The following is a 25234-nucleotide window of genomic DNA, read 5'->3' on the forward strand; positions in this document are numbered from 1 at the left end:
GAGGAACCAAGAAGAAGGGATATCAGTTGGAAAGTATGAGGGAAATTTTGGAGAGATCTGTGAAAGGTGATTCCCTAATTTCATGTATGGAACACAATAAATTCTGGGCTCACCCGTGAGCTGCACATGCACAGAATAGACCCAAAGAACCATAGCAAACGCTTCAAGAAGTGAACTGTCTTATAAACCACTACCTGATTGCCAGAATGTGCTGAGCAGACCTAAACATAACAAAGTCTTTGAAAATGATTTAATATGGGAACCCGTAAAGAGGGCAAGATAGAACTAGTCTGAAACCAGATAGGTCAGTTGCCTACTAAAACAAAAACTTAACGTTCCCCAGAGGATTCTTTAACAGGATGCAAAGTCACCACAACGTAATATCCAAAATGTCTGGGATACAACCCAAAATTATTCAACATACTGTGACTCAAGTAAAGTTGACTTTGTGACTGTGTCAAGATGATCCACGTATTAGAATTATCAATGACTTTAAAGCAGCTATTATAACCATCATTCGTGGACTAAAGGTAGACATGTTTGAAATAAAAAGAAAGGCAGAAGTTTTCAGAAGCAAAATTGAAACTCTAAAAAAGAACTAAATGGTAATTTTGGAACTGAAAAAAATGCATTATGCAAAGTTAAAAATTCATTATATGTGCTCAACAGCAAATAGAGATAACAGAGAAGAGTCACTGAAGTTGAAGATAGTTCACTAGAAATTATACAGTGTAAAGAACAGAAAAGAAAAAAGATGAGGGGAAAAACATGAACTAGGTCTCAGGGACTTGTGGAACTTACAAAGTTGGTTGTCATTGGAGTTCCGGAAGGAGAAGAGGAAAAGTGTGATGTAGAAAAATCTTTGACAAAATAATGAACTGAGACTTCAGCCATTATTAGGTGTAAATTATAGATTTAAGATGCTCGTTGAATTCCAAACAGGAATTGACAAGAAATCATGCCCAGATACATGATAATCAATTTGCTAAAAATCAAAGGTAAAGAAAAAATCTGGAAAGGAGTCTGAAAAAATGACACATTATGTATAGAAGAACAGAAATTTGAACAATGAATGATTTCTCTTCAGAGAATATGGAGGCCAGAAAAAGAAAAGAATTGCCAACTCAGCATTTTATATCCAGTGAAAGTATCCTCAATAAGAAAGGCAAAACAAAACGATTTTCAGATGAAGAAAATCTACGAATTTGTTGTCATGTTTTATGACATTTTATGATCTTTATCTGCTAAATATTTATGATATTTATCTACTCAAAAAAAATGCTAAAAGTTTTTTAGGCTGAAAGGAAATCATACCAGAGAAATTTAATTTAAAAAAAAAAAAAGCAAAATAAATGGTAAATACTTGGGTAAATATAGCAGACTATTATTCCTCTGCTTAAATTTTTAAAAAATGTTTGTTTAAAATAAAAATCTTAATACAGGTATATTTCATTGTATGTGAATGTAATATATGTGGTAAATACAGTGTGAAATGGAGAGGGTAAAGAGTCTATATGGTTGAAACTTCTTTGTTTTACTGTGAAAATCTAGAACTTGGTATATGTGTTATGAAAAGTTAGATATGCATATTGTAATCCCTTTTATCGGCTACTAAAAATACAGAGATTGGGGGGGGTAAGGAGAATAAATTAAAATAGAATGCTAAATAATAAATAACCCAAAAGAAAGGAGAGAAGGGAAAAACAAAAATGAAAAACAGGACAGAAATGGAAAACAGATACCAAAATGATAGACTTAAATATAATCAATAATTATGTATAATACAGACAAAATAGACTTCATAAAACAATGAAAATTACTGGATATGACAAGACATTTCTTAATGATGGAATGGCTCACTTTCCACGTAGGCATAACAATTCTAAATACAATAGGCACTTAACAACAGAGCTCTAAAATCTATGAAGCAAGAACTGATGGAACTAAAAGGAAACATAGACCAATCCACAATTAGTCTTGTAGAGTTGACACTCTTTTCTTAGTAATTGTTACAAGTAGACAGAAAAGTAGAAAGGATATAGAACATTATCAGTCAAATTGCACTAGCTGACATTCATAGAACACTTTAGCCAATTGCAACAGAATATTTTATATATGAGTACATGGAGCATTCTTGAAGATAAATTATGTTCTTTGCCATGATATACACCTTAACAAATTAAAAGAATAGAAATCACACAAAGTATGTTCTCAGATCATAATAGAATTAAACTGTAAGTCAGTAACAAAAATATCTGGGAAACCTCCAAATTTTGGAATCTAACCAACACATTTCTGACTAACCCTGTGCGTCAAGAGGATATCTCAAAGGATACTACAAAATATTTTCAGTTGAATGAAAATACATATCAAAATTTGTGGGATGTAGATAAAATAGTACTTGGAGGGAATTTATGGCATTGAATGCTTTTATTAGTAACAAAGAAAGGTTTTAAGTCAATAATTCTTAAATAGAATGAGCTTGTACCTTAAAGAGCTAGAAAACAAATGAATCAAACGCAAAACAGGAAGTTACAAAGCAATAAAGAGGACAAATAAAATTGAAAATAGAAAAATTAATAAGATCATTCAAACCAAAGCTAAGTTTTCTTTGAAAAGGTAGAATTGAGAAGTCTAGCCAGATTGGCCAAGAAAATTTATCAATGCCAGGAATGGAAAAGGGAGATATTATTAGAGCTCCTACAGACAATGTAATAGTAAAGGAATGCTATGAATAATTCTACACTCTGAATTAGATGACTAAGGTGAAGTGGATCAACTCTTAAAAGACACAAATGATCAATACTTGCTCAAGAAGAAATAAATAATATGAATAGCACCATATGTATTAAAGAAATTGAATTTTAACTAAAAACTTTTGACAAAACCCTAGGCTCAGAAAGAAAACCTTATTGGCAAATTCTACTGTATTAAGCAATAAATTATACCAATTCTGCAGTCATTTTTAGAAAATAAATGAGGGAACACTCAAGTATTTTATGAGGCCTTCATTAACTTGTTACTAAAACCAGAGAAAGACATTACTAGTGAAGAAGAAAAAAACTTAACAGACCAGTATCCTCATACATACAAATGTCAAAATCCTCAACAAAATATTAAACCAAGTCCAGTAATATATTAAAAAGACTAATATATCATGACTCAGTTGTGTTTATTCCAAGAATGAAGGCTGATTGAACATTCCAAAATCAGTCAATGTAATTTACCATATTAACAAGAAAAGGAAAAAAAATCATATGATTATTAAATACATACACCAAAAGCATTTGGGAAAAATCTGCATTTGGTTTGATAAGAACTCTCAGCAAACTTAAGAATTAAAGGTTATATCCTTAACCAGGTAAGGGGTATTTGTTAAAAACTTATAGTTAAGTTTTTACTTAATGATGGAGGACCTAATACCCATAGGATAAGGAACAAGGCAGAGATGTCTGCTTTTTCTTTTTTTTTAATCAATCTTCTTCACCATTGTACTGGAAGTCCTACTCAGTACACTAAAGCAGGAAAAGACATATAGATTGTAATGAAAGAATTAAGTGTCTTTATTTGCAGACACCCTGGTTGTGTGTCTAGAAAAACCCTGGTATCTATAAAAAAGGCTGTTCATACAAATAAATGTTTTTAATACAACACCAAAAGTACAATCCATAAAAGAACTGATAAATTGGACTTGATAAAGACAAAAACTTTTGCTCTGTTAAACATTTTCTTAAGAAAATGAAAACACGAGACACACACTGAGAAAATATCTGGAAAAAAAACATATCTGACATGTACTTTCATCTAGAATATATAAGGAATTCTCACAGCTCAACAATTTGTAAACAACCCAGTTTTTAAAAATTGGCAAAGGATTTGGACATTTCACCAAAGAGGATATACATGTGAAAAGCACATGAAAATATTCCACATCACCTGTTATTTGAGGAATGCAAATTAAAATTGCAACAAAATACCAGCACACTTCTGTTAACATGGCTAAAATTAAAGACAAGGACACCAAAATTCTGACAATTAGAAGCATTGGCAAGAATGCCAAGCCATTGGAAATGCAAAATGGTACAGCATCTTTGGAAACATTTTGGAATTTTCCTATAAAGTTAAACATATATTTAGCAAATACGACCTAGCAATCTACTCTTGAGTATTCACCCCAAAGAAATAAAAACTATGTTCACACAAAAAGCTATGTATATATGTATAGCAGATTTTATTTATAATCACCTTAAATTGGAAATAATCCAAATATTCAACTGGTAAATGGATAAAAAACTGTGTTATATTGTTGGAAGAGGTAATTGAGAGGACTTGACTGCTGGTTGACCTGCAAGCTGAACCTGTGTAATCAGAGGCTTCTCACCTCCCTCCCATGTCCTTGTAATATACATTGTGCCCACTCTTCCCACACTGGGAGCTATTCTAAGGATGTAGCCTTGAGAGAGAGCGGTGTTGAAACCATCTGGACAGTGTATGTCACTGAACCCAGTTAAGACTTCTGTGTAAACTTTTAAGATTTGGCAAGTAGGTACAGAGATCTATTCATCTGAAGGCTATCCAAAACAAGCCTCATAAGTAAGTTCCCTTTCTTGTAAGTTAAAACTTGAACCTACCAATGTGGAATGGTCTGCCTCTTTTGGTTTCTTCTTGCCCTTTGTGTAAAGGGCCAACTTGTGAACCAACACATATCTATACGAGAGAGTACCACCCTTCAACACAGAGAAATGCATTATTAATATACACAACCACAGGGATAAAATTCAGATGCATTATGTTAAGTGAATGATCCTAGCATCAAAAGCCTACCTATTATATGACTTCATTTATATGACATTATGGAAAAGTAAAAACTATAGAGACAGAGAACAGATTATTGTTTTCTAGGGTGAAAAAGGGTGAAAAAGAGAATTTAACTATAGAAAGGCTTTGTGAAGGAATTTTTGGAAGTGATAGCAACTCTTCCATATGTTTACTTTGTTGATGACTAAATGATTTAATACATTTGTCAAAATTCACAGAGCTATGTACCAAGAATAATTTTACTGTATATAAATTAAAACAAAGTTTTTAAAGTGTGAGACAAAGTCTTATCTTTGAGAAATTAAATTGAAAAAAGGGAGATTTTTTTTTAAGAATCCAAAGCCATTTTCATATGCTTCATACATATGCTTCAATATCATACACTTCTCTTAACTCTTCCAAGGATAATAGGATTTGAGCCAGATGAACTTCTAAAAAGGATTATGTGCAACCCTATCATTTTATAAATAAGGACTAACCTGAAGTCTTAGGAGGTTGATTGATTTCTTTACTAAGGCCCAAACTTAGTTCCTTGAGCCAAGTTGAGAGATTCATGATTAATAAGAATAAGCCATGGGAGTAGTAAACAAATTGAGACAGGCAGTAAATGTAGTAACTAAAATTTCTGGGTCCTTTCAGTGTGCAGGGATTTTTCTAAATGCTTTTTTGCATTCATTTTCTAATTTAATCCTTTGAGCAATAACATAAAATAGGTATCTCTGTTATTCCTAGTTTTAAATGAAGAAACTAAGAATTGGATAGAGAAGTTGCCCAAAGTTCATGGCTAGTAGGTGAAGCAAAATCAAAAAATTTTTATCCTGATCTAGGATCCAATTCATACAAAAAAAGAAAGTAGCATATGTCAAGACCCAGTTCAGTGTTTGGGAACCATAATATTTGTGACAATAGATTAAACAAAAAAGGTTGGCAGAGGCCAGTTACTGTAGGATGTTATATTATATACTATTTAATTTTTTTTCCACAGCCATAGGAAATAGGAAACCACTGAAAGTTTCCAGCAGTTAATCAGGTAGTCATCTTTTTATTTTAGACCATTTGGTATTTGTATGGAGAATAAATTCACAGGGAGTAATATTGAGACCAATTATCAAAGACAATTGTTAAGATCCTAAGTAAAACAGAAGTTGTAACAATATATAGGGACCCATTCCAGGAAATGTTTGTGTAATAAAATTGACAGGACATGGTGATTATTAAATGTGAGAAAAGAGATAATTGGTACCAATGATAACTGCTACCAAATGAAATGGAGAATACAGGAGAAGAATAAGTATGTTGTAGAATTTTCTACCTCCCTTCACTTCTCTCAGTTTTGTTTCTTATGCTTCAGGGCTCTATTGTTTTGTGCATGTATATGTATGATTGCTATATCTTCTTGATGGGAATGAGTCTTTTATCATAAAGTGTCCTTGTTGTTACTATTTTTATCATATTGGTCTGTTAAAACAACTATTTCAGCTCTCGTTTGCATGTTATATCTTTTTTCCATCCTTTTACTTTTAGCCCATTCATGCTTGAGTTTAAAGTGAGCCTCTTTTAGACAGCATAATAGTTGGATCATGTTTGTCTTTAATTTATTCTGGCAACCTCTGCCTTTTAATTGGAGCATTAATACATTCATTTGATGGAATTACTGATGAGGGCTTCCACCATTTTGGTATTTGTTTTCTGTATGGTTCTGTCTTTTTTGTTCCTGTATTCCTCTGTTATTGGCATTTGGTGTTAAATAAATAGACCTTGTGTATTATTTTAATGTCATTTCTTTATAATAATGTTAATATATTATTTTCTTAGTGATTGCCTGCTTTGGGGATTACAGTTCACATATTACAATAATCTAGGTGTACAAATCTACTAGCAATAAATTCTTCAAGTTTTTATTAATCTGGGAATATCTGAATTTCTCCTCATTTTTGAAAAATAGTTTTGCTGTATATAGAATTCTTGGTTGACAGGACTTTCCTTGTATCATCTCAGTGCTTTCTGGCCTCTATGAGCTCTGATAAAAAAAAAAAAATCAGCTGCTATTATTTGACAATCCTTTGTAGGTAATGCATCACTTCTCTTGCTACTTTGTAGATTCTCTTTGTTTTTTACTTTAAGCAGTTTGTGATATGTCTAACTGGTAATCTCTTTCCATTTAACCTATTTGGAGCTTATTGAGTTTCTTAGATGTGTACATTAATGTTTTTCATCAGATGTGGGAAGTTTTCAGTTATCCTTTCTGCATATATTCTCTCTTTATATATCTTGGAACAATAAATCTCTCACTCTTTGTGTGTATGTTGGAGTGCCCTTCAATACTCACCCAGACAGTTGACGACTCTGTTTTAGCCTTCACTTTCTGCTTATGCAGAGCCTCAAAAGTTAAGCACACATGAGAGTTTGGGCCTTCTCAGGCTTTTCCTGAGCAGGCTCACAGCTTTCATTTCCATTTTCATTTCATTTCATTTCATTTTTTATTTTAGAGAGAGAGAGTGTGTAAGCTGGGGAGGGCGGTAGAAGAAGAGAGAATTTCAAGCAGGCTTCACATTCCACATATAGGACACTGCAGGGCTCGATCCCACAACCTGAGGACCATGACTTGAGCCGAAATCAAGAGTCAGACCCTCAACCTAAGCCACCCAGGTGCCCCCAGGCTCACGCTTTAAAGTATATATGTGGCCATCTAGATTCCAAGGAAATGACAGAGCTTTTTTTCAAAGCCACTATGGATATTTTATCTCCCAGCTCCTCCTTTTAAGCTTTTTGTTCAGTCTTTTTGTTTGTCCCAAGTGTTAATCCATTGCCTGGGGCATCCATGAAGGTAAAACACTTACCTACAATTGTTTAGACAAACACCTGTTCCTTTCTGGCCCTGAAAAGACTTTTCACATTGGACTACCTCCAGGTCAGGTTCAGTACAATAGTTTTCAAGTGAAGCCCTCCAAAGAACCACTAGACAGATTAGACAGGTCACATAAGGCAATTCCTTGGAAATGAGGTTTTGAAAGAGTTCCAGCTCTCTTCTCCCTCTGGTAGCTAGTGGGCCTTCTGGGGAGTTTAAGATGGAATTACGGAAGTTAAAATACCATAAAATTAGCTGTTCTAATCAAGATTCAGCCATTTTTTTTTAATAAACAATGATGAATTTTGTGATATTTTAAATGATGTATAGGGCATATCTCAGAGATGTTGAATTCCCAGTTGGGTTTAGAAATCTGGATCTTGATGCCATTGTTCATTTATAGATTACAGTTAAAACTATTAGAGTAGATAAGATTGCTTTAAAAAAGCATTTGTGATAAAATTGACCATATGATTCCTATATTTAAATAGATAATTGCTGAGTGAAGAAATGAAAACTTACTCATAATGCAATTTGATGTCCTTATAAGTCTCAAGTCTCAGCCCATCACTCAGAACAGCCTTGCAAGCCAATTTTTTTGGGGTCAGATTCCACTTTTTTTTTTTTTTTAATGTTTACTTATTTTTGAGAGAGTGAGCACGTGCGAGCAGGGGAGGAGCAGAGAGGGAGACAGAGGATCCAAAGAAGGCTCTGTGCTGACATCAGAGTCCGATGCGGGTCTTAAATTCACAAACCAAACTGTGAGATCGTGACCTGAGTAGAAGTCAGATGCTTAACCGACTTAAGGCACCCAGATGCCCCAGCTTCCACATTATTTTAATAATTATCTAAATCTACGTGGAGCGCCTGGCTATCTTGACCAGTGAAGCATGTGACTTGGTCTCAGGTTGTGAGTTTGTTTTTTTTTTTAATTTTTTTTTTTCAACGTTTATTTATTTTCGGGACAGAGAGAGACAGAGCATGAACAGGGGAGGGGCAGAGAGAGAGGGAGACACAGAATCGGAAACAGGCTCCAGGCTCTGAGCCATCAGCCCAGAGCCCAACGCGGGGCTCGAACTCACGGAGTGCGAGATCGTGACCTGGCTGAAGTCGGATGCTTAACCGACTGCGCCACCCAGGCGCCCCCTCAGGTTGTGAGTTTAAGCCCTGTGTTGAGTGTAGAGATTACTTAACAATAAAATCTTAATAATAGTAATCATCATCTCAGTCTTTTTGAGTCTTATTTCCATTGTCCTTCATACTCAACCTCCCTTTACTCCTAGTTTCTCTAATTTGGGAAGATGTAAGCCACATGACTTATTTGAAATTATTTTTCCTCCCCCTTTTAATTTACTTTTATCTACAGGTAATGACAGAGGAGAAATGAAGGTACTCATGAAAGATTCATTTAGATATTCTAGGCCGGGTAGGTAAAAAAGAGTATCCAGAGGGACCAATAGGTTATAAAGGTGTTGGAGGCGAGGGTTACAGGAGCCAACAGGCCTCCCAGTTTGACTAACTAGCCTTCTTAGAAAAAAATTGAAAAATTGTTTATTTAATGTGGGTTGTAAATAAATGGTGTTATTGTTACTAAGAAATTGTGTATGGTTGACCCTTGAACAGCACAGTTTTGACCTGCTCAGGTCCACTTATGTGTGGATTTTTTTTTTTATATATAAATACTGTAAAGTACTATAAATATATTTTTCTCTTCCTTATGATATTCTTCATAATGTTTTCTTTCTTCTAGTTTACTTTTTAAATTTTTTAATGTTTATTTATTTTTAAGAGAGAGAGACAACATGAGTGGGGGAGAGGCAGAAAGAGAGGGAAACACAGAATCCGAAGCAGGCTCCAGGGTCTGAGCTGTCAGCACAGAACCCAATGCTGGGCTTGAACTCATGAACCGTGAGATCATGACCTGAGCCGAAATCAGATGCTTAACTGACTGAGCCACCCAGGCGTCCCTCTAGTTTACTTTATTGTTAGAATATGGTATATAATATTTTTTAACACAAAATATGTGTTAATTGATTATTTATGCTCTTGGTAAGGCATCTGATCAACAATAGGCTATTAGTAGTTAAGTTTGGGGCAGTGAAAAGTTACACGCAAATTTTCATTTGTGCAGGTATGGGGGTCGGTGCTCCTAACCCCTCTGTTTTTCAAGGGTCAAACTGTATATGCTACACATGGATATTTGATAAAAGTTATTCATGAGCAAAGGGGTATGTTTTTTACTTAGTTATAACAAATGCCAGACATTTAAAAATGTCCCTGTCGTGTGTTAAATTGTGTGTCTCAGAGGGATATGTTCAAGTCCTAACCTCTGGTGAATGTGACCTTATTTGGAAATAGGTTTTTTTGCAGATTAAATAAAGATGAGGTCATACTACACACAGTGACTAAGATTTAGGACCTAGTGGACCCTAAATCCAATTACTGAGTAATGTCTTTGTAAGAAGGGAAGACGACACAGAGACATTTCCCACGTGAAGACAGAGGGAGAGATTAGAGAGATGCAGCTACAAGCCAGTGAATTCCAAGGATTCCCAGAAGTCACCAAAGCTGGGATAAGGCAAGAAAAAATTCTTCTCTAGAGCCTTTGGTGGGAGCATTGCCCTACTGACACCTTCATTTTTGACTTCTGGCATCCAGAACTTGAGAGAATAGATACCTGTCATTTGGAGCTACCCAGTTTGTATGAGCTTTCTTACAAAAGCCCAGGGAAACTAATACAGTCACTTAGTTCCTGAAATTAATTTTAATTTAAATATAAAAAATTTATTTTTTTTCAAGTTTATTTAGTCTGAGAGACAGTGAGTGAGCGTGCTCCAGAGGGGCAGACAGAGTGAGAGAGAGAGGGAAAGAAAGAATCCCAAGCAGGCTCCACACTGACAGTGTGGAGCCCGATACAGGGCTCAAACCCATGAACTGTGAGGTTATAATCTGAGCCAAAATCAGGAGTTGGTTGCTTAGCCGACTGAGCCACCCAGACGCCCCTAAAAAACTAATTTTAATTTCTAAATATATTATCAAATGACAAATTTAGAAATAACATTAATTCATAAAGTATGTTTTATGCATTATATTAGCTTAGATTTGAGGGTAACATGTTGAAAACAGATGAAAGGCAGAACTATGATAGCAAGATAATTGGCTCTTGATGGTACTTCAAATAAAGCTTAAAAGAGCTGATTTATTGCATTCATTCACATCTGTGATTTCATTTGACAATCAGGTTTTTTTCTGAGAGAGATTACTGTTGAGAATATTATGCTAAGAAGTAATCTAATGTAGTTTCTAAATATGAATCTTCTACTTAAATCCTTTTAAAAGACTACCATATTTTAACAATCATGTAATACAACATGGCCTTCTCTTAATAACCTAGGTAAAAGAAGCAATTCTTTTATCTATACTCAGTTAAACCAAAATTGTTTGAGTTATGTTCTTGATATTTTGTGGTAGAAATAAAATTGGGGGGGCATCTGGGTGGCTCAGTCGGTTAAGCATCTGACCCTTGATTTTGGTTCAGATCATCATCTCACAGTTTGTGAGTTAAAGTTCTGCACTGACTTCACACTGACAAGGTGCAAAGCCTACTTGGGATTCTCTGTCTCCCTCTCCCCCTGCCCCACTCGTTCTCTCTCTCTCCCTCCCTCAAAATAAATAAAGTTTAATAAAAAAAGAAATGAAATTTGGAATTTGTCCTTAACATGCTTTGGGTACCTGTAATGAAGATACTTCACAGATTTTGAACCATATAGATCAGCCATCATTTATTTCCTTATTATGCTTTAATTTTTTTCGAAGTTCTGACTTAAGTAACTCTTAGTTTTCTATTGCTGCCATAACAAACTCTCAAATTTAACAGCTCAAAAGAACACACATTTATTGTATCACAATTTCTTTAAGTCAGAAGTCTGAGTAGGCTTGGTCTGGGTCCTCCACTTAGTGCCTCACAAAGTCAAACTCGGGTGTCAGCTGGGCTATTCCTTACTGACAGCTGTAGGAGAAAAGCTGCTTCCAAACTCACTGACACTGTCCACCAAATTGTTTTTGCTCTTGAAGGACACAAGTCCCTGTTTCCTTGCTGGCTTTCAGCTGTGGGCTGTTGTTTGCTCCTGGAGGCTTTCCACATTCTTTCTCATACTTTCCATGTGGCACCCTTCACCAATAGCAGGTCAAATCCCTTTATTTCTAATCTCTCTGATTTTTCCTTCTGCAACTCTGACTCCACCTGAAGAAAACTTAGCTTTTAATAGCTCATGTGATTAGATTGGGCCCGCTCAGTTAAATCAGAATAATCTTCCCATATTAACCTCTGTTATCTTTGTTACATCCCTTGCCGTGTAATAAAACATATTCACAAGTTCCAAGGGATTAGGGCATGGACACCTTTGGGAGCCATTCCTGCCCGTCATAAGTAATCTAGTATCAAGTTTCAGTTTTTATTTGTACTAACTATAAAAGTATTAATCTCCTAAGAATAATTATAAAATAACATAATTATAAATATAAGGAAGATACTGTATTACATTAGTACAGGAACTCTGACTTCCTTGCAATAAAGAGTAATGATAATTTTGGCCAACAATAAGAAACTTAGAAATTGACACCACAGAAAACACTTCTTTGTGGAAAAGGATAGCACAATAAAATGTCATTTCCCTAACATTAGTTTAATTGCGTAGCGTAATTTACTTATTTTGAGATTCTAGCCAACTTTCATTGCTTAAAATTAATTGACACCCACACCAGTTAGAAGTAGACAGACTAAAAGGTCCTCATACAAATGCTGTCACCATGATATTTCACGTATCTTACAGTTTGCCACTAGAGTATCTAGGACTTGAATTTCTTAATTGTTACTGATAGCTCCATGTGGTTGCAAATAACTATCTTAAGATAATGGGATGTTAAAATGTCAGAGACTCTCACTTGTTCACTTTTGTATCACTGTTGCTTGGCACATTGTGGATACTGAACAAATATTTGTTGAAAAATGAGTTCACAAACATCACCACAGCTAACAAAGACTTATTAAACAACTACCGTGTACAGGTTGATCACCCATTTGATTCAGGGCTTACTAAATGATCTTGTGTCTTCAAGCCATCACCACCTGATTTCTTGTGATTATTACTGGCCATTGTTGTTATAAAAGAACAGAGGACTGTAATTGCACTTTGATGGTGTAGCATTAAAAACCCAAACTAGAAATACAGTGCCTTGAATCCTGCTGTGATACTAATAAGTTCTTTGATTTCCCAAGAAGATTAATTAATTAATTTCTGAGCCTCAGCTCACACATTTATAAAATGAAAATGTGAAATAAGATCTTGAAGCTTTAAAATTTGTAAATTATGAATTTTTCTTTTGAAGTAAAATGGGAGACTTGAAATAGAGGAGTTCAAGGTTGATCTTAACCTAACACCCTCATTTAATCATTTTTTGGCCTCTTCTATGTATCAGCATTCAGGAAGAATAAATGTTTTTGAGAATTTTGTCTAAACCATGTACTTATCCTTTCATTTAATTTTTCAAGACTGAAAGAGAAAGTTTAAATGAGATATTGCCAATGTAATTTTTTTAGAAAATAGAAGCAAACACAAAGATGTGGGGGAATTATATGATATGGATGGACTTGAACCTGTAGATTTTCTATTGGTAAGTCAAAAGCAAGGCCGAGTAAAGAAGTCAGCCAAACTGAATTTCCTTATTATTCAAGTCCTAGTATCAGACTTGGAAAACATTTCTTTCCCTTAAGTAACAAACTTAGAGGAAAGGACTGAAGCTAATAGTTGATCTGTTGTGAACACGACGACACACCACTTAAGCACATTTTTTTGTGCCCCATCCATTATACACAGAAGTGAAATGTCTTTTTTCTTTTAAGGTAACATTTAATTTGTTTTTATTCCAAAACAGAGAAGTAGTTAGTTCCTGTGGAGCTATCTTACATCTTAAGGAGAGCATATTTCAGGGTCACTTTGTATACGAGAACCTGACAGCCTTATTCTGTGAGACGTACAAATTATTAAATTTGAAACGCAGTATTCTCCTCTCATTTTTGCCTTGTGAAGAAACTCAGTGCACTATTAAATTATTAACTGATTTTATTTGAGGTAGTTCTAAGATAGTTTTTCTGCCTCCAGGCATTATTAAATTTCTTTTTTAACGTTTATTCGTCTTTGAGAGACAGAGAGGGACAGATCATGAGTGGGGGAGGGGCAGAGAGAGGGAAACATAGAATCCGAAGCAGGCTCCAGGCTCCGAGCTGTCAGCACAGAGCCCAACGCGGGGCTTGAACTCCGGAACCTCGAGATCATGACCTGAGCCAAAGTCAGACACTCAACCGGCTGAGCCATCCAGGTGCCCTTGCCTCTAGGCATTATAATTGAAACAGAGACAGTAGGTAGTAAAGAGTAGACATGAGCCTTGAACTATATATTGTTATACCTGGAAGAGATTTTTGAGGTTCTGTTAGAAATCCTCTTACTTTCAACTCGTCTGGGTGGCTCAGTCAGTTGAGCGCCCAACTTCGGCTCAGGTCATGATCTCACGGTTCTGGATTTTGAGCCCTGCATCAGACTCACTGTCTGCCCGGATCCTGCTTTGGATCCTCTGTCCTCTCTCTCTGCTCCCCAAAATAAATAAATATTCAAAAAAAATTAAAAAAAGAAAGAAAGAAATCCTCATTTCGTAAATGGGGAAACTGAGGCACAGAGTGGCTCTTTAACTTGCTTCAGCTTTTACTTCCAGTTCTTAGCAGAACCAAGACTTTAACTCAACTCATTGATTCCTAGTCACATGCTCTTTTTCCTGTTCTGCACTGCTTGTTTGATAGCGTTTTAAAATAAAACAGAATGAAAGTATTTTGCATCTGGTCAAAAGTTAAACAAAAGTATGGTATGACCAGAAGAGAAATTATTTAACATTATTATTTCATTTAAATAAAGTATGTATTTGGGGCGCCTGGGTGGCTCAGTCGGTTAAGCGTCCGACTTCAGCTCAGGTCACGATCTCGCAGTCCGTGAGTTCGAGCCCCGCGTCGGGCTCTGGGCTGATGGCTCAGAGCCTGGAGCCTGCTTCTGATTCTGTGTCTCCCTCTCTCTCTGACCCCCATTCATGCTCTGTCTCTGTCTCAAAAATAAATAAACGTTAAAAAAAATTTAAATAAATAAATAAATAAATAAATAAATAAAGTATGTATGACTTTATTCACTGTTTTTTTGTTTAGGTGAAAAGAGGTTTGAATGCCCGGAATGTTCTAAAAGGTTTATGCGGAGTGATCATCTGTCCAAACATGTCAAAACGCACCAGAATAAGAAAGGTGGTGGGACAGCTCTTGCCATTGTTACCTCGGGAGAACTGGACTCATCTGTTACAGAGGTGCTTGGCTCCCCAAGAATTGTCACAGTTGCAGCCATTTCTCAAGATTCAAACCCAGCAACTCCCAATGTTTCAACCAACATGGAAGAATTCTGAAAAGTTATTTATAACAGAGACCTCTAGTGCTGCACTTAAGTTTACACACCTTTGAAAATCTGGAAATGGGCTGGTCAAGTGGATTACAGAGTAGGAAATCAATCATGTTTTCATTCTTGGCTTCTTTATATATTCCAAGATTTGGGGTCAACATGTGAAGTGTTGAATTTTTAGAAATACAAAAAGCAAACTGATGTACTGGTAACAGAAAAGTATTTCCTCCATACTATAAGTTGTAGCCATTTGGAAATATATCACATAATCTTTAAACTGAATTTCCCCCTCTCTTAACATCATGTGTTAACATGTTTAAAAAGACAGACCTCAGTAGTTTGCAGGCTGGACCTTAAGTGGACTTGTTTTCTTTGGAAGTACTTTGTTATAAATTCAGTCAGTAATAATTTTATGTAGATTTTTTTTCTATAGCACAGAAAACAGTTAACTGATGATAGGGATAATATTTTATTTCCTTAGCTTGTTTTTTGGAAAATCAACCGAAAATAGTTTTGGCCGTCTTTTCTAAATGTTAGAAATTCTTCAACAGTTGAATTAGGTAAGTTCCACAAAAGTAATCTGAGATGCATCTCAGATCTTTATTACCACTACATTATAGTAGTGTGTATGCAGACAATCAGTGAAGTCCAATTACTTTCTCCATTTGGAGACACAAGAGGAACTTAGAGCTAAACTTTAGGTTAAATTTTAGATTGAAACCTTAGGAAAATACTGGGGTGGGGAGGGTGGTTAAAACAAACTCATAATAGTTTCAGGAAAATAAAATGAGGCAACCTAACATATGTAAGTTTTGAAGTTAGGATTGATGATATTCCTAACCCTAGGTTGAACCACAAAATTCATTTTAAATGTTTATATTGGAAATATTTGCCTAGAGTATAAATCATTCTGTAGTTTCATATTCTGTAAATATGAGTTATGTTGACAATGTGCAGAATTCTTTATGCTTTGACTTGGTAGCCAAAGAAAGAATTATCACACTTTTTTTTTAAGGCCAGCAGAAAATTATCTTTTAACTACGTTACAATTTCCGTTTTCCTCTCTACTAAAATTTCGCCAACCCCATTTTATTTCTAGTACTGTGTTAGAAGGCTGGTTACGAATTTATAACATAGAAATATCTTTATGTTATGCCAATAACTGAATTTTCCCTAAAGAGACAGCCTAACAGATATATAATGATGTGATACTATGAAGCACGTTATTTTTTAAAAATCAGAATAACTTTCAAATAAATGACTAAGGAAAAAAATTATATTTTATTGTTTATGCAAGGATCTTCTAGGAAAGGTGGCCAAAAGTCTCCTATGAAACAAATTTGGATTATACCAACGGTTTAAGTATTAGTAAGATATTTCTCACTTTAAAAATGTATTTACCTGGAAACAATGGAATTGGAATTGACCGTTTGAAAACTAAAACTTTTAACTGCCTGGTTTATTAACATTAGTTTGGGGACCGTTTGAATAAAGGTACGTGTTTTCTTGTGCATTTCTCTATTATTTCAGGAAAAGTACTACTCCTGCGAATTCTCTTCCAGAATCGTGGTGTTTCTTGTCTTTTCGATGAAGGAGAAATACTGTAGCGATCACTGTTTACACTGTGCACACTTCGGGCCAGCCCTTTGTAGCGCTCTGTAAAGCTGGAGGCCTTTTGTGCTTTCAGTTTGTATAAAAAAGCTTTGAGATTAAAGGAAAAAAAAATTTTTACACTGTGGTTATAAATTTCAAGTTTCTTAAAGCTTTTGTAGACTTGTAACAAAGTCTTTAAATTTTAGTTGGATTTTGTAAATTGTTTTGTATATTTTATTTAATGTACTCTTAACAACTGATGTATCTGGCTTTAAAACATCAGAATCAGTTTGTTGTTTTGTTTGGTACAGAGGAGCATTTGGTCGTGTGAATTTTAATTTTATTATATAGGAGCTGAAACATCAAATATATATTTTATCTATCATTATGCTACACAATCAGTGCTATAAATTTTTTTATGCAAAGAAACTTTCCTAATGTTTGAATCATGTTTCCTCAAAGTGACACTTTTCGTTGTTGTTAATACCAAGTATGAGCTCTCTGCACCGTTATTCCATGAACCGGTTTTAATGCATACCTGTGTATGCTCATCAGAAATGGAAGTTATTTTTTAATCAACAATGAGGCCTATTATAAATTTAACAAACTGAATCTGGATAGCTTTATAGCATATAAAATACATTAATTTGTGTTAGCAGGTGCACATTTCACCACTGAAATGAGAACTATTTTGACAGTCTGTTCTGCATACCATTCTGAATCCACTTTTCTGTCTTATAAGAATCGTAAATTTCAATGTCCTTTATTTGACTCAGTGGGATATAGCTGTTATAAGTAATAGGGCACAGATGTGCAGTAGAGTCATATTTAATGGCATTTCACTGTTCATTCCCTTTGCCACCGTTATAAAACTTTTCTTTATTGTAATTATCAGTGCAAAGCTATGTATTTATCATGGTAGAACTCCAGTGTTAGAATAGTTTTTTCTTACAGTATACTTTCTTTGGTTAGGTTTGTGTATGTGTTGCTGATTACATTAGAACTTGATGTTAAGTCATTATTTATCACACTCTCATGAGAGCAGTAATAAAAGTGTGTAATCTAGGAGAAAAAGTTAATTTGTCAAACTTAGATAAGCATGATGTTTAGGTCCTATTTTTCAATTTTATAACTGTTTTATTGCAACAATATTTGTATTTAAGTCTTCATTTTAATGCCTTGTGGTGTTTTTTTATGCATGTCACTAAGTTGTCATCCCACATAAATTGATGTGCAGCATAGGGTATTAAATCTACATAATGATTTTAAAACAGAAATAGTTGATGGTAAAATGTAAATGTTTTGCAAAAATTCCTTATAAAAAGTTTTGTAGTAACATTTCACTTGTAAATTTTTTTTGTAAAAAAAAAAAAAAAGAAAATGAAAAAAAAAAGATGAATCCAGAAAAAAACCTGTTTCCCATATCCTAGAATTTAGACAATTATTCTGCCAGCAAAGCCTCTGGGGCTGTAATTGACATTTTTACAGTGCTGATTTGTATAAAATTTGTTTTTTGTGGATTTGGAAATAAAATCATGTACAAGTTGTTGCCTGCAATAACAATTGCAAGTAACCTATTAAAAATTCCCTTGAGTTTAACATGTTTCTTCATTTAATTATGTATACTATAAAGCAGCAATAAATTATTTGAAGTATCAACCTTCTTATCACGGTGAACACTGGGAAGTAAATGCTTCTCACTAGAAAACGTATTGGCAACTCTTCATAATTCCTGGTATAAGATCTGGTCACCATTTCTCTGAACATACTGCCAGAGAACACCGATGCAGATTTCATGTTAATTTGTAGCCATTGCCCTAGACATTTATGGAAATTAAAATTTGATTTAGGACATTTTTTACTTAAATGTTTTTAAAGCAGTAAATGTTAGGAAATTGTAGGAAGAGCTAAAAACGAACACATAATTAAAATACTATTTAAGCTCACAGAAATACTAAGAAGCAGAGTATGCCACATAAATGCCACAAAATCTGTAAGCAAAAGCTGTTGTCTTTTCCTCCGGGGAGAGCCCTACAGATCTCATAAAGAACCTTACTAACATGATGAATACATTATTGTAACAACTTCACTTATCAGATTTCCAAGCTCAGGCCAGATTAGATGATATGGCCAAGTGAGAGGCGGGGGCTGGGGACGGGGGGGGGGGGGGGGGGGGGGCGGGGGGGCAGTTAGGCAGCAGGGGAAGTCCCCTGGCTCACTGACAGAAGACTCCAGAAAGAGTTTTTTTACATCTAGTAATCCGGAGCTAGCTCTATAGGTTGCCTTGTACAGGAGAGCCCAAAGGTAAAGGTATGTTTATGTTACAGCTCAGTGTAGTGTAATATCTGTGTGTTCATAACAATAACTGAATCAAGAAACGGTTGAATTTGTGCTATTATGCCAAACAAGACCAGTTACGGAATAAATTGTTCAAGAAATTTGTGTCAAATTAAAGATAAAATTACCAGAAAAAGTCACATTTGGAAGCTTCAGGATGATACTGCATAGAAGAAATGATTGTGAAATTGGAACATTAAAAATTTTTTTTTTTTTTTAATTTTTAGTATGATAATACCAGTTTGATTCTTGGGACTTCAACCACATAACTATGAACAAGACTGAATGGAAGAAAATCGAAAGTAATGTTTTTTTACTTTATCATAGATTATTGATGTAAAACATTTGGGGTAATGAGCAGGGAAAGGTGAAGCGGTGCTGGGAGCAAGACTAACATAGTGTGGTTCACAGTGCTGTTGGTGAGGATGATTTCAAGTCCAGAAGAAAGGATCGCATGTTGAGTATTTTTATTTAAAAATTCAGATGCTTAAGGGATGCAAGAACTTAAGGTATGTGCAAGAAGCGCAAAATACTGGGGCGCCTGGGTGGCGCAGTCGGTTAAGCGTCCCACTTCAGCCAGGTCACGATCTCGCGGTCCGGGAGTTCGAGCCCCGCGTCGGGCTCTGGGCTGATGGCTCGGAGCCTGGAGCCTGTTTCCGATTCTGTGTCTCCCTCTCTCTCTGCCCCTCCCCCGTTCATGCTCTGTCTCTCTCTGTCCCAAAAATAAATAAACGTTGAAAAAAGAAATTAAAAAAAAAAAAAAAAAAGCTCAAAATACTTTATTCAATATATCTGAATAATGTGTTAACTGTATTTATTACCCAAGCAATAATAACTTTAACTGTGCACACAACCAACTTGTAATTGTGTCGCAGGATTTTTAAGGTACTGTATTTTGGTTCTTTGCAGAGTAGCTAATTAGCATAGGCCTCCAGCTGTGTTCCTCCTAGCAGCAGGTGGCAATCAAATAATTTATTTGTGGATACCTGAGAGTAATCTCAAGTACAAATAGTGAGAAAGAAGGAGGGGAGAAGAGAGGAAGGAAGACAGATCTTGAAAACCTTTATTTTTGTCTGAGCTAATAGTTTGGGTAATGCTGGGATAATTTCTCCTGGAAGAAAAAAAATGTTCCAATTAATAGGGTTATTACTAGATTTTAGAATTTTAATTATATTCCAAGTTTTCATGTATTTAAACACAAAAAACACAATGCTGCTTATAATACTTTGGCCCAGAAAAGCAATTTATGTTTGCATGTACATAGAGTGCAACTGTTTATAGTAAGGATTTGAATTAGTACATTTATTAGACCATAGTGACATAAAACCTGTTCTCTTTAAACAGAAAAGGCATTTTTATGCTAAATCATGTATCACTATCCGGCCTACAATTAAGTGCAGATACTGAAGCCTTAAGTACATTGTGCATTTCCTAGAGAAGTCAACCAGGAAAATTGGGTGAAAGTCAAGCAAAATTTTCACATATGCTTGTTTTGAAATATTTCATAAAAACAAAAATACCATAATAAAAAATTTAATTCAAGGAAACAATAGATGTGTTTCCCCCAATTACCAATACTCCCCTTGCATAACTGGCACTATTTAAAATTTTTGCTCAATGTAAACACAATCCATAAAGGGTTTTTTTCCTAGATCTTAATGAAATTAACATTTTTAAAGATACATGCTGTGTGTAGCATTGTAGATATATATCAACATAACATTTGGGGTGGGTTAAGAAGTTCAAACTTCAAAATAAAACTTTTGTTTCTAAAGCTGTTTAAACAAAAAGAAGAATCCGTAAGAAATTACAGATAGGCCTAAATGTACACACTTGGCCTAAAATAAATGCTCTGAAGATTTGTACCAACAGTTTCCATGAAATTGCATTTTTACCTATCCTCCTCCCCACCCCCCCCATTTCTGGACCTGAATTTGCTATAAAACTTAACAGTGGCAAAGGGTAAGAGGTTAAATTTTGATTCTCCTCTCATTGAACAAATACTGTTTACTTGGTGCCAGGCACAAATCTGGGTATCAGAGATCGATCGAGAACAACAGAAAGCCCTATCCCTGCCCTTATAGAGGTCACACGTATTACAGAGTGGGGAGGACAAGCAGAAAAAAGGTGATGAGTGCTAAGGCTGCAATTGTCCGGAGAGCCTTCCCGAGTGATACCTGAGCAAAACTTGAAATGAGGAAACGAGCCTTGCCAATCAGTATCTGAGGAAAAGTTGGAGGAAGAGGAATCCAACAAGAGGGATGAGCCTGAAGGTTGGATTGTAGCTAAAGCACGACAGTCTAGAGAAGCCAAAAAGGCAGCAGGAGAGAGGTAAGGTGGCAGAACAGCAACATCCTGTAGACCCTGTAATCTTCACCACTTGAGTGGAAAAGCCTGGTGATGGTGACGGTGGGGCGGGTTGATCTCCCTGGTAACAGCAAAGCCCTGTGATGCAGAGAGCACCAACTAGGAGGCAGAAGACTGTGGGCTTCATTCCTGGTTTGGCCGCTTAATTAACTGCACAACCTTGGGCAAATTAACTGTCCTGCATCCTCTTTTCCTCTTTGGCACAGTGAGGGTAATGCCTCACAGGTCTGTTAAGAGGACCAAATAAGATATCTCTACCAAGGGGCACCTGGGCAGCTCCGTCGGTTAAAGCGTCCAGCTTCATCAGACAGCACAGAGCCGGCTTGGGATTCTCTCTCTCCCTTTCCCTCTGCCCTCCCTCTGCCCCACTCTGCCCCTTTCCAGCTTGTGCTCAGAATAAACAAACTTAAAAAAAAAAAAAAAAAAGATAAATCTCCCAAGCTTCTGATACAGTTTTCAGTAGAAGTTATTGTTAATTATAAGTTAATCCAAAAGGTGGGGGGGAAGAGCATGGAATATTTCCTAGTTGGACCAATGCTGAAAAGCTGAAAAGCTTTGGAAGTGGACAATGCATTGAAAAGTTAATTCTCAATATCCCAAAAGGAAAAAGGGAGAAATTCAGTAGGAATTTCTTGATTCAATTGCATGTTTTCCTCAAACTATCTGCTTATGAGCCAGTTTGGGGTGCTCTATCTCAAAATTAGAGGATAGTCGTCTTTTCCCAATGCTATTCAACAAAATGAAAGTTTCAAATCAGTTATATCCTAATTTTAAAATGTTCGTTCCAACTACAATTTGCCTACCTCGAAGTGATAGCTGACAACCAAACAAGTGAACGAGAAACAAACCAATTGGTGAAAAACAAAAACAGCTGCTCATGTGTTCAACTTTTTTGTAGACATGAATGGAAAGTTTTCTTTTGTTTTTTTTGTTTTTTTTGTTTTTTTTTGTTTTTTTTGTTTTTTTTGTTTTTATATATATGAAATTTATTGACAAATTGGTTTCCATACAACACCCAGTGCTCATCCCAAAAGGTGCCCTCCTCAATACCCATCACCCACCCTCCCCTCCCTCCCACCCACCCCCCATCAACCCTCAATTTGTTCTCAGTTTTTAACAGTCTCTTATGCTTTGGCTCTCTCCCACTCTAACCTCTTTTTTTTTTTTTTTTCCCTTCCCCTCCCCCATGGGTTCCTGTTAAGTTTCTCAGGATCCACATAAGAGTGAAACCATATGGTATCTGTCTTTCTCTGTATGGCTTATTTCACTTAGCATCACACTCTCCAGTTCCATCCACGTTGCTACAAAAGGCCATATTTCATTTTTTCTCATTGCCACATAGTATTCCATTGTGTATATAAACCACAATTTCTTTATCCATTCATCAGTTGATGGACATTTAGGCTCTTTCCATAATTTGGCTATTGTTGAGAGTGCTGCTATGAACATTGGGGTACAAGTGCCCCTATGCATCAGCACTCCTGTATCCCTTGGGTAAATTCCTAGCAGTGCTATTGCTGGGTCATAGGGTAGGTCTATTTTTAATTTTCTGAGGAACCTCCACACTGCTTTCCAGAGCGGCTGCACCAATTTGCATTCCCACCAACAGTGCAAGAGGGTTCCCGTTTCTCCACATCCTCTCCAGCATCTATAGTCTCCTGATTTGTTCATTTTGGCCACTCTGACTGGCGTGAGGTGATACCTGAGTGTGGTTTTGATTTGTATTTCCCTGATAAGGAGCGATGCTGAACATCTTTTCATGTGCCTATTGGCCATCTGGATGTCTTCTTTAGAGAAGTGTCTATTCATGTTTTCTGCCCATTTCTTCACTGGGTTATTTGTTTTTCGGGTGTGGAGTTTGGTGAGCTCTTTATAGATTTTAGATACTAGCCCTTTGTCCGATATGTCATTTGCAAATATCTTTTCCCATTCCGTTGGTTGCCTTTTAGTTTTGTTGGTTGTTTCCTTTGCTGTGCAGAAGCTTTTTATCTTCATAAGGTCCCAGTAATTCACTTTTGCTTTTAATTCCCTTGCCTTTGGGGATGTGTCGAGTAAGAGATTGCTACGGCTGAGGTCAGAGAGGTCTTTTCCTGCTTTCTCCTCTAAGGTTCTGATGGTTTCCTGTCTCACATTTAGGTCCTTTATCCATTTTGAGTTTATTTTTGTAAATGGTGTGAGAAAGTGGTCTAGTTTCAACCTTCTGCATGTTGCTGTCCAGTTCTCCCAGCACCATTTGTTAAAGAGGCTGTCTTTTTTCCATTGGATGTTCTTTCCTGCTTTGTCAAAGATGAGTTGGCCATACGTTCGTGGGTCTAGTTCTGGGGTTTCTATTCTATTCCATTGGTCTGTGTGTCTGTTTTTGTGCCAATACCATGCTGTCTTGATGATGACAGCTTTGTAGTAGAGGCTAAAGTCTGGGATTGTGATGCCTCCTGCTTTGGTCTTCTTCTTCAAAATTCCTTTGGCTATTCGGGGCCTTTTGTGGTTCCATATGAATTTTAGGATTGCTTGTTCTAAGAATGGAAAGTTTTCTATATTTAAAATCATTTCCTATATTTATTAAATAGACAAAATGAATCTGAGCCCTCAGGGAAAAAGCACTCCTGTGTTTTCCAGCTTCCTATCAACTTATAGCCACAAAAAAAGAAAATGTGCAATTTTATTTCCAAAGGTTTTCTTACTCTAAACAAGCTACCTTTCAGTCTCTCAGAAAAAGAATTTATGAGCTCCAAGCTACTTTCACATAGCTGTTCTGATTTCTTTGTGGAATTAGGATATAAATAAATGCATTGTCCAAACTGGCTTAGTGTCCTGTCATCCTCAGGGGCACCTCTGGCTACTTCCTGCTCTCCACGTCCGGCCACCTTGTCCTTAGTGTCTTACCTTGGCTTCCAGATCCTGTTCTTAACTCTGACTTGCTTTCTCATTCCCAAGCTGACTTTTGAGGATGCTTTTTCCAATCAGGTGGTACTTTACTGACCACCTATTGCATGCCAGGTTCAGGCACAAGGGATGCTGTTCCTCTTTTCTGAACTAACCCTGTTTCCCTGGATCTCTACCTCAGCTAGATTTCTAGAGCACCTCAAGATCCTCTTGCCACAATCCTAGGGACCGGTTGGCCAGAGCTTGCAGATGTGGGAGTGTATTAAGCCTGAATCCATGGGGAGGAGCCAAGGCTCAGATCATGTTGGGCCAAGTTAAGATGAACAGGTTCATCTCAAGTCAGAGTCAGAGAGCCAGGAAGTCAGACCCTGGGAGCAAAGATCAGACAAAAGCAAATACAGGGAAGAGGAGGAAATTAAATGTAAGTTGTCTCAATCACCCATCCATCTTTGAATCATGCCTTTCTAGATGGTTGGCTTGGCCTAAATTGTATTATTTATTACCTTGCTATGAAATGTGGTTTAATAAATATTTTATTGATAGTAGTATTATTTTTGAGATGTGGGAGCCATAATAAAGGTTATATTTTCTGCTGGTAAAATCGTTCCTAGCTTGTATAATTTTATGCTAGAATTAAATACATCGGTAATTCATGGTGTTATGTAAAGGGCATCATGGCTTCTGAGAATCTGAGTTTGAAACAACAAGTTTGAACTACACTGTTGAGGAAAATAATTTAAAGGCAAACAGGAAGCTTACTGAAAAAAGATTCCAACTCAGTTCAGGAATATTGCAAATGGTTACAACTTTAACTTAACTGTTTTAGGTCTTTGAAGCTTTCTTTATGTCAGCTTATTCTTTGTCAAATTTGTATATGCATACGTGAAATGTGTGTGTGTGT

General features: G+C 36.0%; 1 protein-coding gene across 1 annotated transcript in view; it reads left to right on the forward strand.

The window, feature by feature from the left end:
• The window catches only part of SP4 (Sp4 transcription factor), a 77563-nt gene extending 60103 nt beyond the window's left edge, over window positions 1–17460 (forward strand). The window contains exon 6 of the mRNA XM_047095031.1: window positions 14913–17460. Within this exon, the coding sequence (XP_046950987.1) occupies window positions 14913–15160 (248 nt within the window). The 3' untranslated portion in view covers window positions 15161–17460. The remainder of the gene's footprint in view (window positions 1–14912) is intronic.
• Window positions 17461–25234: the final 7774 nt, after the last annotated feature.

Source organism: Lynx rufus, unplaced genomic scaffold (assembly GCF_022079265.1).
Source record: "Lynx rufus isolate CCGP_SWC_20201006 ecotype Redwood Valley unplaced genomic scaffold, mLynRuf1.p SCAF_4, whole genome shotgun sequence".
In the NCBI taxonomy this organism is placed as follows: domain Eukaryota; kingdom Metazoa; phylum Chordata; class Mammalia; order Carnivora; family Felidae; genus Lynx; species Lynx rufus.